This window comes from Cyprinodon variegatus, unplaced genomic scaffold (genome assembly GCF_000732505.1).
Source record: "Cyprinodon variegatus isolate N-32 unplaced genomic scaffold, C_variegatus-1.0 Scaffold151, whole genome shotgun sequence".
NCBI lineage: Eukaryota > Metazoa > Chordata > Actinopteri > Cyprinodontiformes > Cyprinodontidae > Cyprinodon > Cyprinodon variegatus.
In genome coordinates this window covers 112884-129022 of record NW_015150604.1, presented here as the reverse complement: position 1 = coordinate 129022, position 16139 = coordinate 112884, and the positions used below count along the sequence as shown (strand labels likewise).

General features: G+C 36.4%; 1 protein-coding gene across 3 annotated transcripts in view; it reads right to left on the bottom strand.

Annotated features, from left to right (window-relative positions):
• adamtsl1 (ADAMTS like 1) overlaps positions 1-16139 on the bottom strand; it is a 132013-nt gene that overhangs the window by 23836 nt on the left and 92038 nt on the right. For all 3 annotated transcript variants that reach the window (XM_015377322.1, XM_015377323.1, XM_015377325.1), the window contains 9 exons: positions 12313-12358; positions 10791-11027; positions 6645-6771; positions 5317-5391; positions 4015-4172; positions 1538-1649; positions 870-1008; positions 729-785; positions 453-657 (listed from right to left, as the gene is read on the bottom strand). In XM_015377322.1, the coding sequence (XP_015232808.1) occupies positions 453-657; positions 729-785; positions 870-1008; positions 1538-1649; positions 4015-4172; positions 5317-5391; positions 6645-6771; positions 10791-11027; positions 12313-12358 (1156 nt within the window). The remainder of the gene's footprint in view (positions 1-452; positions 658-728; positions 786-869; positions 1009-1537; positions 1650-4014; positions 4173-5316; positions 5392-6644; positions 6772-10790; positions 11028-12312; positions 12359-16139) is intronic.

Genomic DNA, 16139 nt, shown 5'->3' with positions numbered 1-16139 from the left:
CAATTTCTAGTTTGTCACATCATTCTGCTTTTTTTTTTTTTTTTTTTTTAAGAATTATTAATATACTACAATATAGAAAAATGATGATGAAGATGTGTCAAAATTCTACTGGTGGTGAGAATCCAGCCTCAGAGGCCTCAGTGAACAAATGTGATCAAGACTAAGAAACACAGCCGACAGCAACAGTGTTTTTACCTCCCAAGTATGAAACAATGTAAGACGCAAGAAAAGGGAAAAAAACATCTTTAAAAAAACATTAAAACCTAAGTTTAGATTAGACATTTCATTGAGTTACAAAAGTAGTAAGAATATATTAAACAAAAGATTAGCAAGCCATGCAAAAAAAAAAAAAAAAAAACACAAAGCAGAATTATTGCATCATGGCAAATGATGCAAAGGTGGAAACTTCATATGCAGATTTCTAATGCTCAAGATGAAAGAGAGGTACCTACAGGCGACCATTCCTGTGCCACCCAGGTTGGACAACTGAAGGTGTTACAGGGCTGCAGGATGGCAGTCTTTGAAGAATAGAGACATTTCCACTCTTCAGTGGGCGTGATGTTACCCTGCATGTCTTCCTCCACACATGTCACTGAGCGACTCTGGAGGCCACCGCCGCAGGACGTTGAGCAGGCAGTCCAGGGGCTGCTCTCCCACCTGACAGAAAGAGACAAAGTACAATGAGTTAATAACTAATTTTAACTAATTTTGCAGAGCTTTATGCTTACCGAGGCAGGGGGTGGTACAGGTCATATGGCATGATTTCTTTGTATCCATCACTATCACTAAAAAAATAAATAAAAATGAAACTGAATAACAATGTTAAAGTTAGCTAGTTTGTCCAATGCAGTAGAAATACAGGACCTCACCTATCCAAGCAAGGTTCCATGTTGCACTCCTGCAGCTTGGGTTTGGGCTTTACATTTTCAGGGTAATAATGGCAATACTGGTCCACAACAACGCGAGTGGTTCGTAGATCATAACACTCTGCAGATGTCAACTGGTAACCTATAGGGAAGAGGTGTTCATGTAAGTTCTAAACTGAGACCAATATAGCACTTAGTTGGTGTATTATTAAATAAAATAATGTTTATTTAATTGAAGTGAAACTATAATGAAACTATATTAAAGAAAATACATGTGACAGAAATGAAAAATAATTCTGGGAATATAAAAAACTTTAAAAGCATTTCACTTTCTTTCAGAAATAAATAAAGCTACATTTTATTTAGTTAAATTACTTAGTAATTATAGATTAATCCCTACATAAGGAATACATACCGATATTTTACAACTTATGCTTTAAACAAAAATGTATTGCATTAACACACAAAAACCTATAATAAATAAGATAAACTTTGGCTAAATAAGAAAAATTTACTTTATAAAAATCACAAAACTGAAATATAAGCTAAGTTGCATAGTTGTTATAATTAAAATACAACTCTTTTCACTTAAGAATATTATTTTTGAATCATCTGTTTGTATCCAAATTGTCTGTGTAATGCAATTTTTTCACATCTTTTACAAGGTTTACCTCCCCCACAGGTGACGGAGCAAGGGAAGAAATCAGTTTCTCTCCAGCGGTGGATGATGGGCTGATAATAGATGTACTGGATTACACTGTTTGCACCACCGCTGAACTGTATCTAAGGAAATTAAAGAAAACATAGCAAATCGCATTTTTATTTTCATGAAGTGCCTCTATTAATTATAAACCTTTTTTTGCTTTCAGAATGTCGACGTTAGTCACAAACATGCTCATGCTGTACGGGAACATCTGCAGATTACTCTGCATCTGGGATACTAATGAGGAAACTAAAACAGTGTTTTAACACATGCTGTCCTTTGCAGCAGAGGAAGTGGTCAGAAGATTCATTTGCATTTCATGTTGAAGTGGTTCACACTACTCCAATATCTTTAAATCTAAACATATGAAACCAGAGCTGCTTTGCACCCTGCTTAACACAGGGGGTTCAGCTGGAGTTCATAAATGAAAGCCTTATCTGGACCTACTGTGGACAGGCTCCTTAGAGGCTTTCATGGAAAACGGTCTAAGTAAAACTGCAGAGAAAATAACTGAATGGACCGAGTGTCTGAACATATTTAACACAGTAAAGTATTAGTTGGGTAAGCTATTTTGGGGAGTATGGGACACAACCTAAAATTTACTTTTAAAACCTATAAAAGCGTAACAGTATTTACCAAAACAGTGTTCAGAGTTCAGTAACAGATCTCTACCTGAACGTCTAATGCAGAAGTTAGCTTCCCTTTAAGATTCATTCTTTTTTTTCAGTTAACCAGATTGTTTGTGAGGCTATAGCACCATTAAAGCACCTGCATATCTGGACATGACCTAAAGATTCATTTCTATAAAAGAATGGAGGGCAGTGTCCAAGAACACTCTAAATAAAACAGAGAGATAACCTAATATTACACTTAAAAAATCAAATATATGACATGCGGAACAAGCTGTCTATTATCATCTGCTGTTTACGATCATAATCAGTTATGTAAAGAGATTATATGGAGAAAAAGGATGAAAAGAAGAACAAGCAGTCTGTCTTTGTACATTTAGTGAATTACTGAAAACATAGTTTAGGACTTTTAAAGTAAGATTCTGTTGATCTGTTTTCAGTAGCACTGTATGTTTTTATAGGTCAAACAAATAACTTCAAATGTATTTATATAGCTGATTTAAGAACAACTCTTGATGGCTAATGTGCTGTACACTAAAAAACAATAAGGGTAATTCCAGGATAAGAGAAAATACAAAGACAGTAAAAAACTTAGACAAAGAAACATAAACAGCCCAACAGATGAATCTCTCATGATGTATTTGAAGCAAGTGAGTACAAACATTTTTTTAAGAAGTGATTTAAAAACACCAAGAGTTGAAGCCTGTCTAATATAAAAGGGGAACTGGTTCCAGAAGGTAGAACTAGCCTGGACCTTGGGAAATCTAAGCACAGATCAGCATCGGTTTGAAGGGATCTAGAGCCAAATTAGGCTGCAAGAGTTCCGACAAATATACAGGTGCCTGGTTATTTAGGGCTTTATAGTGTAACAATAAAGCTTTAAAATTTATTTAAAACAATCAGGAAGGCAGCGAAGGGAAGCAAAATCTTTGTTCATGCATTTTGGGTTTTTTTAGAAGACAAGCTGCAGCGTTTTGAACCAGATGTATTGGTGAGAGGCTGGCCTGTCTAAAACCAGCATACAAGGAATTACAGTAATCGATCTTAGGAGCTAATAACATTTTGAGTCATTCATTCAAAAGCGTTAAACGATAAAAATGATTTTACTTTCCAATCTTTTTTCATGTCTCAATGACATGCAGTGCGTATAAAGAGGCTCCTGCTACCCTTAGCGGAGCAGATCCCGATCTGTGCAGATTTTTTTCCACATTTGTTCACGTGCCCAATGAATTAAAACATTTCCCACATTACAATTCCCCACAAAAGTTTATAAAAACAAAAACACCCTATGCGGCTACAAAGCAAAGCCCCAACTCATGAGTATTTGCAGAATCTATTAAATCAGAGCAGATTGAGATATGCTTATAGGCCTGTACTAAAAATATAATGTGAACTAAATTTAAAGAAAAGGAAAACGCAGCAATAAATGCTGTGGGATGGTTTATATGGGTACTGGGTGAGACAGTGAGACACAAAGAGGATCAATAGTTGATCTGTTTTCTATCTTCCTGAACCTCGATCTTGGGTCAAGTATTAATTTTTTTAATCTTTCAATGAGTGTTCATGCACAAGTTTGCCCCACCTGCTATATTTGCTATGTGACTCCAACATTACTAATGGCTTTTTCTCAATATCAGATGCTCAACAAAGTTCCTGTAATGCCTATTTAGGTAAGAATCCAGCTTCCTGCAAATCGAATTAACTCAATATTCAATCCTGGTCCAAAAGTTTACAGCATTTGGTGCTGAAAATACCATTTAACATGAGTCTGTTGCTATTTTTGTTAGTGGGTACATTTATTTTATAATGATCTTACTTTGATGGTGAAGTCAGCTCCAAGAGGACCCGACATTCTGAGGATTTCTTTGTCTGAAAACTTCTGAAAATCCAAAGTGGTGTTTTCCAAGTAGTAGTGTCCAGATTGGTCCAGCATCAGTTCAGTTTTTACACCCTGTAGGGTCCTACACTCCACATCTGAAGATGAGACAAACAAGAAAACTTAAACAAACTACAGAAAGGTCAAAGCTCAAGAGAACCAATACTTTGGTTAAAACTTGAGTTTTTCTTTGCTAAAATATCTGAGCCTCATCATCATCAAACGCCCATAATTTCTCAGCGGGGCTTTATTGTTACTGTGTCACTACTCTTCAAACAGAATTAAGATGGAAATAAAAAATGTGATTAAACTGTCTAGAGGCTTAAAGGATTTCTTAGAGTTAGGACAGACCACACACAGTGCTTTAGCCAGAGCCAGTTACACACAATGAGTGCAGTCTGGTTTCAGAGTTTCAAAGCCAAGAGGAGCACCGCAGCAATGCCAGGAGGATCACAAGCAAGATCTGCAAAAAGGCTGCCGCTGTAGTGAGCTTCTGCTCTGTTTGACCTGACATCAGCTGTTACACTAACCTCTAATGGGGTCGATTCTAATTCCAGCATGACTGTTTAAAGAAAGGGTGGGAAGAAACTAAAAAGAAAAGCAGCAAAATTGACATAGGCATTTATAAAACTGTTAAAAAATAAAATGTAACACCAAATAGATAGTCCAGAAAGAAAACATTAAACTTGTTAAGGCAATAGAATGGATGATCTAGAATATCGTAGAGCAGTTTGTTGTTTCAATATTTCAAAAAGTGTATCTCCTAATATAATATACCGTTATCACACAGATATATTTCAAGTAATAATTTATGTGAATTTGATTATTAGTTTATTAAAACTGTCTCAGAAAAGAAAAAAAAATAATTTCTACACCCAAAATGTCAACAGACTAAAAGTATTTCCTCATACTATAAAGTAGTCCAAACTTGATAGGGTGTCCATTTGCATGAATTGCTGAATCCAATACATATCTGTATGTTTTGATACAGCCTCCAAATTGTTAAGAACCTCTATGAGCTTTGCATATCTAGGGTGCATTAGACTTAAAAAAATATGCATCCAAACACCAGAGGAGGTCATCAGAAAGCTACAACAGTTAGGGTATAGAGGAGTCAAACAAAGTGTACTTCTGATCAAAGTGCACGACATTTTGCAGTAAAAAAATGCAACTAACATGAATGTTATAGTTTGGGTAGAACTTGTTTGGATGGAAGGGCACCCCAGACCTACCAGGACTTACACAAGTGATCCGTGCCTTTCAGGACCAGACGTATATGACGGCTCTGGTATGGAATGATAACCACCGTATCCTCAGCTTCAGTAAGAGAGACAGAAAAAAATGTTGCATTAAAAAAAATTTCTAATTGCAAATGTTAACTACATTTCAAACAAATTCCAGAAACAAAATAAAGATATGGCAGCAGTGAGTTGATCTAATTCAAGTTTAAAGTGCTCTGTAATAATACAGTTTATAAGCGTTTGGCTAGGTCAAGTGGTAAGTCACCATCCTGCAAACATATTTGTATCCCAGCTGACGGAATGAGCTGCCAGTGTGGGTCCTTAGGCAAGACTAATGCCTGCTTTGGGGAGTGGCGGTCTAGTCGTTAGGGCTTTACTCTTGGAATCTGAGTTCAAGCCCCACTCCCACAGACTGACACTCTGTGTCCCTGAGCAAGACCCTTCAATGCTCCCCAAGGGGATGGGTGAAATGCAGAGAGGGAATTTCATTGCTCTGTACTTGTGACAGTGTAATGACAATAAAAGCTGGGGGAAAAATAAAAAAACTGGAGAATTGGGATTGCTAAATGGTTATAAGATCAGAACATTAAAGAAGAATGATATGCTACTCACCATCCTAAATTCGCAACAAAGAATAACTCCAGCAGGTCAGCTCTTTCCAAAGCAGTGGAAGAGTGTAAGAATGGAAACTGACCCTTAAAACGTCTCATAAATTTTGCTGCTCTAATAAAACCTCAACATCTTTCCAATATGTTGACATTGTGTTAAAATGTACAATTTTAAATGATAAAAATGTGGGTTAAATATAGTAATGGTAGAAATATTAATAGTTCCATTTCTTAAAGGTATTGCTGTTTCTCTGTCAGTTTTGAGGGCTGCTGGGGAAAAAAAAAAAGTACTGTTCCCTCTATTTTTTTTCAAGTGTTTTTTTTTTTTTTTTTTGCTGCACTTTTTTAAATTATATCTCAGCAATAAGGTTAGATTTAACAACACATTTTTAAAACATGAAAAAATAAATCTCAATCTGCAGTATGGGGGGGGAGGCAATACATCCTTTCTGACTTAGTTCAAAGTTACACTAAAAATTTCATTATAAAAAGGTTCAAACCGCTATGGTGAAACAAAACAGAAAATCATCATTCAATATGTGTTTAACATCTGAATCTTTGAGACATCCGTGGCTGCAGATATGCAGTAACAATAATGCAAATTGTAGCTGTACACATATCAAGCTCACGTTCATTACATGTATATGTTGTATGTTTTTTTAATTTCAGTTAGAAAAAGTAAAATGCTATTATGAAATAAATGAAAAAGAGGAATATTTACTTTTCCCTGAAGCATGCTGGGATTTGTAATGACCTCGCACCAGTCTGCAGGATGAGCCGTCTCCATTGCAGATGCCACAGTTGTCTTCTTTTGCTGTGCTCCCCAGTTCATGGTCACAGCCTACAATCTGCAACACAAGGAACCAGGGAAATACGTGGAAATGTTATGTTTTAAAGAGGAACTGGGGATTTGATTCCATCATGTCAGGTAATTTTAATTGGATATTTATATTCATGGCAGTTATTGCAAAAAGAAGGTTTCCATTCTTGTCAATACAGTCATAGTGAAAACTTTGTACGGCTTCACTGCTTCTACAGCAGGGCTTGGCAACCCGCGGCTCCAGAGGTGCATGCTGCTCCCTATACCTATAACCTATACCAAAAAATGCATGAAAAATGATTTTTTTTGTTTGTTTGTTTTAATATGGTGTGCAGGAGGTCAAACAAACACTCATTATGTTTTCCAATGCTGTAAAATGTGTATTATAAATAGATTTAAACAATAAATGTAAACATTTCTTTCAACGAAAAGAAAAAGGGGTCTTTGCTCAGAGTGGCAGTCTGTGGGAGTGGGACTCAAACTCAGAACCACAGGATTCCAAGCTCTATACCCTAACCACTAGGCCGCCACTCCCCCCTACTATTTATCAACAGGTGTGAGTGCATCTATAGAAGCATAAGTGTTTTAGCAGTTTGCTGGCTTATATTAAACAATGCCAAAGAAGTAACACATAAGAGAGGAAACGGATTCCCTTCAATCAATTTGAAAAATGTTTTTGAGATTTTCCTGAGTTAAGTAAATGACATTATGTAAAGAAAAGACTGAACAAATATGGCTTGTTTGTAAGGAAGAAATCATATTTTACCTTTAATGAAAAAAATGGTAGCCAAACAAAAGGTTTGTAAAATTCCTTAATTTATCAATAATTAACTGATTAATCTAAAAATATATTCTTTTAGAATTTCTAAATTAACAGATGTTTAAAATTTAGGGAAAAAAAACAACTTTCCTGCACATTTTTAATGAATTCTAAATGGCAAAAACAAGTAAAAATACCCGTACTAATACACTACATGTAGTTGTATACGAGTGTGAGAAGAGGATTTTTAATTAATCTTAAGATTTTGTTGAGTTTTGACTTATTTACTGTTCTTAGAGGGTTAATCTTTCAGCAAATGGCATGTTTTAGGCTCTGTGTAGCATTAGTCTCTTAGTCTTTTTGGTGATTATTCCACTGATCGATGAATAAAAAAATAAACCTGTTTCATGACTTGTTACTTTTTTTTTTTTTTATGGGTAACAGATCACAATCCCTTAGCACAATCTCCACATATGGGCCAACTTAAATTATTTAGGTGTTTCTTTATAAAAAAATAAAAAAGGTTCTGGCAGGTGTCTTTATAATTATTATTTTTATTTTTTCTGACACTTTTTATGCTTTTGTACGGTGACCTTGAGTGTCCAGAAAGGCGCCTTTTTAAATAAAATGTATTATTATTATTATTATTATTATTATTATTATAAACTTTAGAAGATGAGCCACTGGGTGAGCTGCCTCTGGTTGTTTATAAATCACAAATAAAGACAGATTTTTCACACAAACAGTAGCTCATATAATCAAGCAGGCAATGCGGTTTTAGACCAGAATTTCACAATTTGTAGATAAATACCCTAAAAAGGTCTATTTGTTTTTCTTAGTTTGTAAGTCTCATTAAACAAACAACCCCTTGGTGTACAGTAATTGATATCTATATCTAATCTTTGCTTCTCTAATTTGCCATCAAAGGTCAGTTTTTATCTTCTTAAAGTTCCACCCACTTTACTTCTCTTGTTCTGTTACTGAAAAATGTCTGAAAGCATTGATTAATTGAGTTTTTCACTATTACTGTCAGTAAAACAAAACCAAAACCACACTGCTTTTCCATGCATTGTAAAACTGTGCACCAAACTGTGCATCTATAGCTCTGCAGGATGTTACTTCATTCAACCGGAGAGAAAGCTGAAACCATTTCCTAGACAGTCGGTCAAAAACCGCATATCCAAAAGCAGTCTTATTGGGTATTCATGCGTAAAACAGATGGTATACAGTATGATGTAACTCTTTGCATTAGTCTTCTTGGAATTCTTTCTTTTAAAGATCATGTACTTGTATAAAATGCAATGTAATCCTTTTAAACCCGAATAAAAAAAGTGCATATGAAAATTTGAATGATTGTTCTAAAAGCAGTAGCTTTCTGTGGGCTGAAATGATGACCTGACCTGACTCTGCTTATTTTCTTAACTTGTCACCATATAGCCATATTTTTTCCTTAAAAATATAGCCGTATTTCAAATCACAATTCCTTCTTCCTTTTTTAGACGGTGTCATTGATTCTTTAAATTCAAAATTAATAGCCGTGTAGTACACATTTACTATCAGTCAGTATGGAATGCCTGCAGCCTTTATATACCTAACTATTTCTAATAATGTTTTTTTTTTATTATTGCATGGACGCCTACAGGATCGTGAATATAGGATCATAATACATTGTCCTGTTATGTAACTGTGAAACCTAATAATACAATGTCAATGTACATGAAACAGAAGTTAAAGAATTTATGATGTGATGTGATTAAAAATTTACTCCCAAAAGTAAATTCTTCAACTTCTTTCCCATTCACATTTAGGGATCAAAATTCTATAGAAACGTATTATGAAGAGAAAATAATGTTGTCAAGTGATGATGCGGCAATAGGTCTTAAGAGGTTTGTAGGTAACTTTTAAAAAAGCGCACTAGAAGGACTGTTTTGATGTCCTACCTCCAATGTAGGCACTGACCAGTAGTCGCCTTATTTCACCACTGCCACTCTCTCTGCCCATCAGGCTCCTCTGATCCCTCCGCTGTCATTTTTTACTCCTCCAACAGTTCGCCTCTAGAACAGTGGTGGGCAATTCCAGTTCCTGAGGGCCAGTATCCTGCAACTTTTAGATGTGCCTTCGGTTCAACACACCTGAATCATGTAATTAGATAATTGAGATGACTCTGGAGGAACTGACTGAATACTGAGGAGACAAAAGACACAGCTGAATCTGGTGTGTTGGACCAAGGGTGTTTCTAAAGGTTTCAGGATACTGGACCTCAGGAGCTGGAATTGCCCACCCCTGCTCTAGAGGCTAGCCTCGGCAGTTGTGGCCTCTCCCTTCTTATTCTCCCTGGCAGGCTTCTCCAGAGTACCACTGCCTTACTCCTGGCCAGCAATAGCCTCAGCATTCTGCTTCATTGGCGGACTTATCCATTCCTCCACTATGCTCCTTTAACACTCTGCAGTTAGCTTAACAAGTATAGCTGAACTGTAGCTTCTCCCCACTCTGTCACTGTGCCCAGCAGGCACCTCCAATCAACCGCTGTTACTTCTGAGCTCCAGAGAGGCACGGCTGGCTGCCTAGTCCCGGTTATGGTGTTCTTTCTTCTGCTGTTCTCACAATTTCCCTGCTGCTGTTTGAGCTCAGAATGTTGTCTACACTTAACTGTATTTTAAGGGGAATTATTCACCTGTTTTGGGCACCAACCAAAAAAACATGATCCAGAACAGGAGAAAGAAGCATGTCCGTTCAGAAAAACAATCCTCAACAACACAACACAAGGACCGGCGCATAAATGGGTGGTTTTCATGACCGGCCATTAACCCACGAAGGCCCATCGGCTGATTTCCAAGCACTGTTGATTGACCTTTGAAAGTTTAATATCTATACATATATATACATACCCATCTGTATGGGACATCTAAGCAAGATGAAGACTACAAAATCATTTAAGACTAAGTAACTATATTTTATAAAGAACCAAGGTATAAAATATAAATTTAGATAGAAATTATTCCATTTCTTCTTAATGTTTTGGGCAGAAAAATTATAACACAAGGTTTTTGCCATAGCAGTTAGATTAAAACCATTGGGTACCCTCATTAAATCATGTGTGACATGTTTCATGTGGATCCATTTTGATTTAAAAATCAAATTTGTCAAAAAAATGACCTAACACATTTAGAAGCATGTTAGATTTTAGTTTATGCTTAACCTCTAAATTATGGGGCCATTTTAAATCTGTCACTGAAGAGAAAAATAGAAAAGAAGAGCAATCCAAACTTTGCAAAGCTTTCTCTCACCTGGCACACTCCGCTGATGCACATGTCCAAGGACTCGGTGTAACAGCGTGTTCCATCCAGCACTTTGGGCGCCAGCTCCACCACTAGGCCAGAGTCTTTGGCTTTACACTTGAGAGAGCAAGGGTTTTCTGGATCGTTGTAAACAGGCAGCCAGTCATGAAAATGTCCTTGGTATCGCACATCAGCGTGAGCTGAACACTGTTGAGCTCTGAACTCCCCAGCATCTGGAGGGCAGTCCTACAGAAAACACGAAAAATGGTTTAAAAGAGCTCAATACGCTGATCAACGCTTTAGTAAGTACAATTAAATAAATATCTGTACAGCAGTGCTTTTTGAAAAAGATACAAAATGCTTTATAAGAAAGTATGTGAATAGTTTAATCTGTTTTGCAAAGAGGAAAGTCATTGGGTTTAGAGTTTAGAGTTTAAGAAGAGCCTTACTGTTGGTGATTAGGCTGAGGGAACTACTATCTATGATCAGGAGTATGCCAATGTATTCCACTGCAATAAATCTAATATAAATATTTAAAGGAAATGTTTTTTTATTTTTACTCCTTAAAAAAACAAAACATTATAACAGCTAATAAGATTAGGTAGGCAAGCTAGGATAAATGGTTTGAGGACCCTAACTGATACATGACTGCAAAAGGCTAGGCAAAAACCTATATAACTCACAGTAAGTACTCTTTTGTTTAAGGCAATATTAGAAACCTTGAGTCAGTTTCTGACATTGCCTCAAAACATTTAACACCATGTTTGAATAGGCCATCAATATCACTCTCCAACAACCTGGATTATGTAATTTCTGAATTAGGAAGACTAAACCAAACTGGGTGAACTTTAGGGACCAAACAGATAATTAAATCTTTTAACAACAGAAAAAATGGGAACAACATAGAATTTACATAGAAAAGCATTATGTAATATCAGCCAAAAAAAATTGGCAGCTAAAATTCATAAAGGTATTAAGCTAGACAGAGGGAAGTACCAAAAAATAAAAGGGAGCAAAAGACAAATCCTTGTTGCACACCAGACTTTAACTGAACTAGTAAAGATGTAGAATAATAACATGTTTTTGTAAGGGTTCTGTGTACCAATAATTAAATTATAAAAAAAAATTCTAAGTTAAGTTGTATTACTAAACCTTAATCAATGCAACAAGATGCTATGATGGTTGGGTTTTCAAGATAATACTTCCAAGTGACTAATTAAACTTTATCTTTAAACAACCACTAACAGACTGGAGGTTTTAAAAGCTCTCATTCAAATAAATTACAGCAATTTGTATGAGTAACTGACCAATTAATCTTAAATAAAAGAAGACCAATCTGTAGCTGTAATTATTTATAAAAAAAAATAAAAAAAAAGAGTACAAGTTAGCTGACTCTTTATCTTCTCTATAGCAACAAAAATAACAGAGGACTAACCCTTATCATTAAAAGTGAAATTTTGTCCTTCAGATCTAAAGAAAAACAGCTGATCGAAAGCTCACTAAACATTACATACAACTGTTCTGAACTTACCACATTACTGCATGTGCGATATTTGATATTCTGCCCTTCACACGTCCTGCAAGAGACAAAATATTTATATGTAAAATTATAAAAAAGTAGTTTTGATGCAGTTGTGGTGATATATTCTAAATGTAATGCATGGAATTGATATTCGAGTGGCTACACAGTCTAGGATAATAATTTAACTTTAGTTTTGCATCTGTGACTTACTTTACCTAAGATAAAAAGTGTAAATTGTTAAAAAAGTTTTTGAAAAGGCATTAAAGTTGTAAGAAAGGAGTGTGCCAAGTTTTTCTAGTCTAATTTAATGATTTGAAAATGAATTGATTGATTCATGTCAATTGGTCACAAGGCATGAAAGTTATCTATTTTTTTTATTTTCAGGAGCGCATAGTTTGGATATTTCTCATACCAAACCTCACACTACTGCTCCATCACAAAACTATCATTGCTGATATTACTCTGCTTGCCTTTTTTTTTTTATTGCAGGTGTAAATGATCCTATGAGGCAATATGTTAGATTATTTTAGCAGCTGAAAAAAAAATAATTCATTTCGTTATGTAGACAAGCAGACAAATTCTAAAGAAAATTTAAGGTATAGAATGTTAAAAAATAAATTCACATACAAAAATGAAATAAATAAAAAAAAATTGTATATTGTAAAGGTACTTATTTAGCCTGATGCTTGTTTTGTTGTTTCAACTGGCCTATCCAGTAATCCAGCCTTTTTAACCAGGTTAGTCCCACAGAGATTTAAAAGAAAGGCCTGGCCAAGAAGACAGCAGCACATACACTACAACAAATAAAACAAATAAAAAATTAAAAAGAATAAAACGCTCCAAAAACTCCAACCTAAAATATTTCCTCAGAGACAAGACTGATTGCAATGATTTAACATGACTTTTGAATTATTTGAGCGCAGGGTCGGACTGGGAACGACTTTCGGCCCTGGGTTTTTTCCATTTACACCGGCCCACCATACGCATCACACGACGACCATCACCAAGATTTCTATAATGCGGTTTTACTGGCTTTGGTTATCAACACGGACGAGACAGTGCTTGCTGCTGCATAACGTCCACACTTGCACGAAGCCAGCCAGACACCCACTGACACATACTAGGTCTACAACGTAACCCAGAGTGTTGTAAGAACACCATAATAGAACAATACAATATAGAGGCAGACAGGCAGTTCTTCAAGAATGAATCAATGAAAGCTCAGCAGTGTGTAAGCGTTCACTGCAGGTCTAGGTGGCATGTGGGCAATGAAATGCCATAATGTAAACAGATGCAAAACCCCATCATGCACCACAACATATTTTTGAAAAAAATATTCTAACATAAATTCACCAAATATAAGAAGGACATCGTAGTTTGGGTTAAAGACAGCATTTCTAGTTTTATTATAATTTAGTTTGTTGCAAGGATTTTACAGATTAAAGAAATAGAAAATTACACCATATGCCAACCGTCACAAGGATGTGCATGACAAGGAAGGGCTATATATACTGCATGCATCATTTAGGTACAGTAGTTAAGATTGTATTACTTCTTGAGCTCCTTGAATTATTTACTGTCACAGGTAGGTGCTTCAGCCGGAGAGTAAGTGTTAGGGCCGGTATGATTTAAGGAGGACCGGCCCTCGCACGCTGAAATTAGGACCGGCCCACTGGACAAATGCCCATTATCACAGATTACCAGTCAGAGCCTGTTTGAGCGTTGCAAGTGCTTGAATTTTCAGACTGTATTTTCTTCCAAGTAGTGGGCGCTGAAAACCTCTGACTTTTCTTGTCCACATCAGTTGATACTTTGAGGACAATAAATTGTAGGACATCATAGATCGGACATTGTTTGCTGTGACAGACTGGTAGAACATGCTGAGCAGCTTCTAACAGACATGAGGAAGAACTCAACAACCTCAGGAAGTAAAGATGGCTCTGCCCCTTCCTGTACAGGGCATCAGTATTTGCTGACCAGTCAAGATTATTGCCCTGGTGTAATCCAAGTGCTGGCCACCTGCACATAAAAAAAAAAAATCTCCACGACAACCACTGATCATGTCCAAATCATGCTTGTGCAGTTACAGAGAGATTGTGAACACCCTCATATTTCTCCTCAAGAATTACAGCAGGCCAAATCTTCTTACACGGAGTAGAAATCATTCAGTAAGTCTAAATTTAACTTTGTCCCAGACATCTTCGTTAGGAAAACATTTTGAGTTAATTTTATCTGAGTGATAACATAGAGAATTGAGTGCACCTTAGCTTTGAAGAATCTGAATAAAATGCCATTTGTCTTGCCTTACTATTCCATAAACAAATCATAGCTTCATAAATTAACAGTAATATAGAAGCATTAGCAGTGAAAGTACAGTGGAGTCCTGCAGTCTGTGTCTGCTGAACAGATTAAAGCACTTTGGATCGTGACTCCCTCCAGTCTGTGGCTGTTTTGCCCAAACTATTGAGCTCACCACTTACTGAAGCGGAGGATTCCTTTCTCGTCAAGGGATGATAAACCACCGATGGTAACAATGATAGGCCAATCGTCCGAGACTGTGGTGGAAACTGATTGGATGATATTCTTTATTTCAGTTTGGAAACTTAAGAAGAATTTCACTGTCTTTGTTCCTTAGCTAATCAGTAATCATGACTATAGACAACATCTCAAAGCTAAGACTCACACATGAGTGAAGGGCTTGGGACTTTTTGCCATGTTTTTGCAGGGAGTGGATGTGGAGTGTGTGGCATGGCAAGAACATTAGAGCCCATGACGAATCCAGACAGTCCCTTCTGCCAAGCCAAACAGAGGTTATTGGGCCTGAACCCAAACAAGAGACTTTCAAGGAACCAAGAGATGAGAGACAGGTAGCAAAGATCAGTGTGGAAACTCACCCAGGGACACAGGGATATATAAACTAGACATAAAAAGGTAAAAGCAATAAAAAGAATTTCCCTTTTCATTTCCCTCTCACATTGGAACTTCCAAAGTAGAGTTTACACAAAAGTAGGCAGAGCCAGGACTGTATAGGTTTCTGCACTACATTACAAGTCTTTTATTTTACCCCAAAATTTAAATAAAACAAGTAGAAACCCAATCAAGTTTCTTCAACTTGTTAATATTTGCAGTCATGTTAAAAGTGTATAGGCATCCAAATCCCACCCTTTGTGAAGGAGAACCACCTTACAGCATGCGACTATGATGGCATGTAACAATCCATTTATATTTTGTTCTGCTCAGATGCATCATGCCTCTTATAAAACTAACTACAGCTGAAGTCCAGTAGTTTGTTCTCCCTTGGCACAATTTAACACGATGAACAAAGTTTATGTCAAAGGAGCCAAATGATGCGAAATAATGCTTACAAGAGATGTATAATGGTATTCCTGATGCAAAGCTTTCTTGTGTTACTTGAAGGATCTTGTCTGGAGTTGTAAGATACTCTGTAGTGCTTCCAAGATAATTAATATACTATATAAATGTTTAAACATCTCTTGCAAACTAACCCTTTTAGCCAAACTGTAGGTACTTTGTGCCAAAATGTGGCCCACTATTTAAAATCTTACGGAGCTTAGGAACTGTTATGTTAAAATTGATCTTTGAAAAGAAAAATGTAACTTTTTTTATTGATCTCACCTTGGACAAATTTAGTCTTTGCATTTAACCCATCCCCTTGGGGAGCAACGGGCTCCCATTGTGTGGCACCCGGGGAGCAGTGTGGGTTAATGGTCTTGCTCAGAGAGGCAGTCTGTGAGGATCGAACCGGGTTCTTGCATCCTTCTCAGAGCTTAAGAGCATTGCTCTAACCGCTAGGCCAACACCCCCCCAACCGTAGC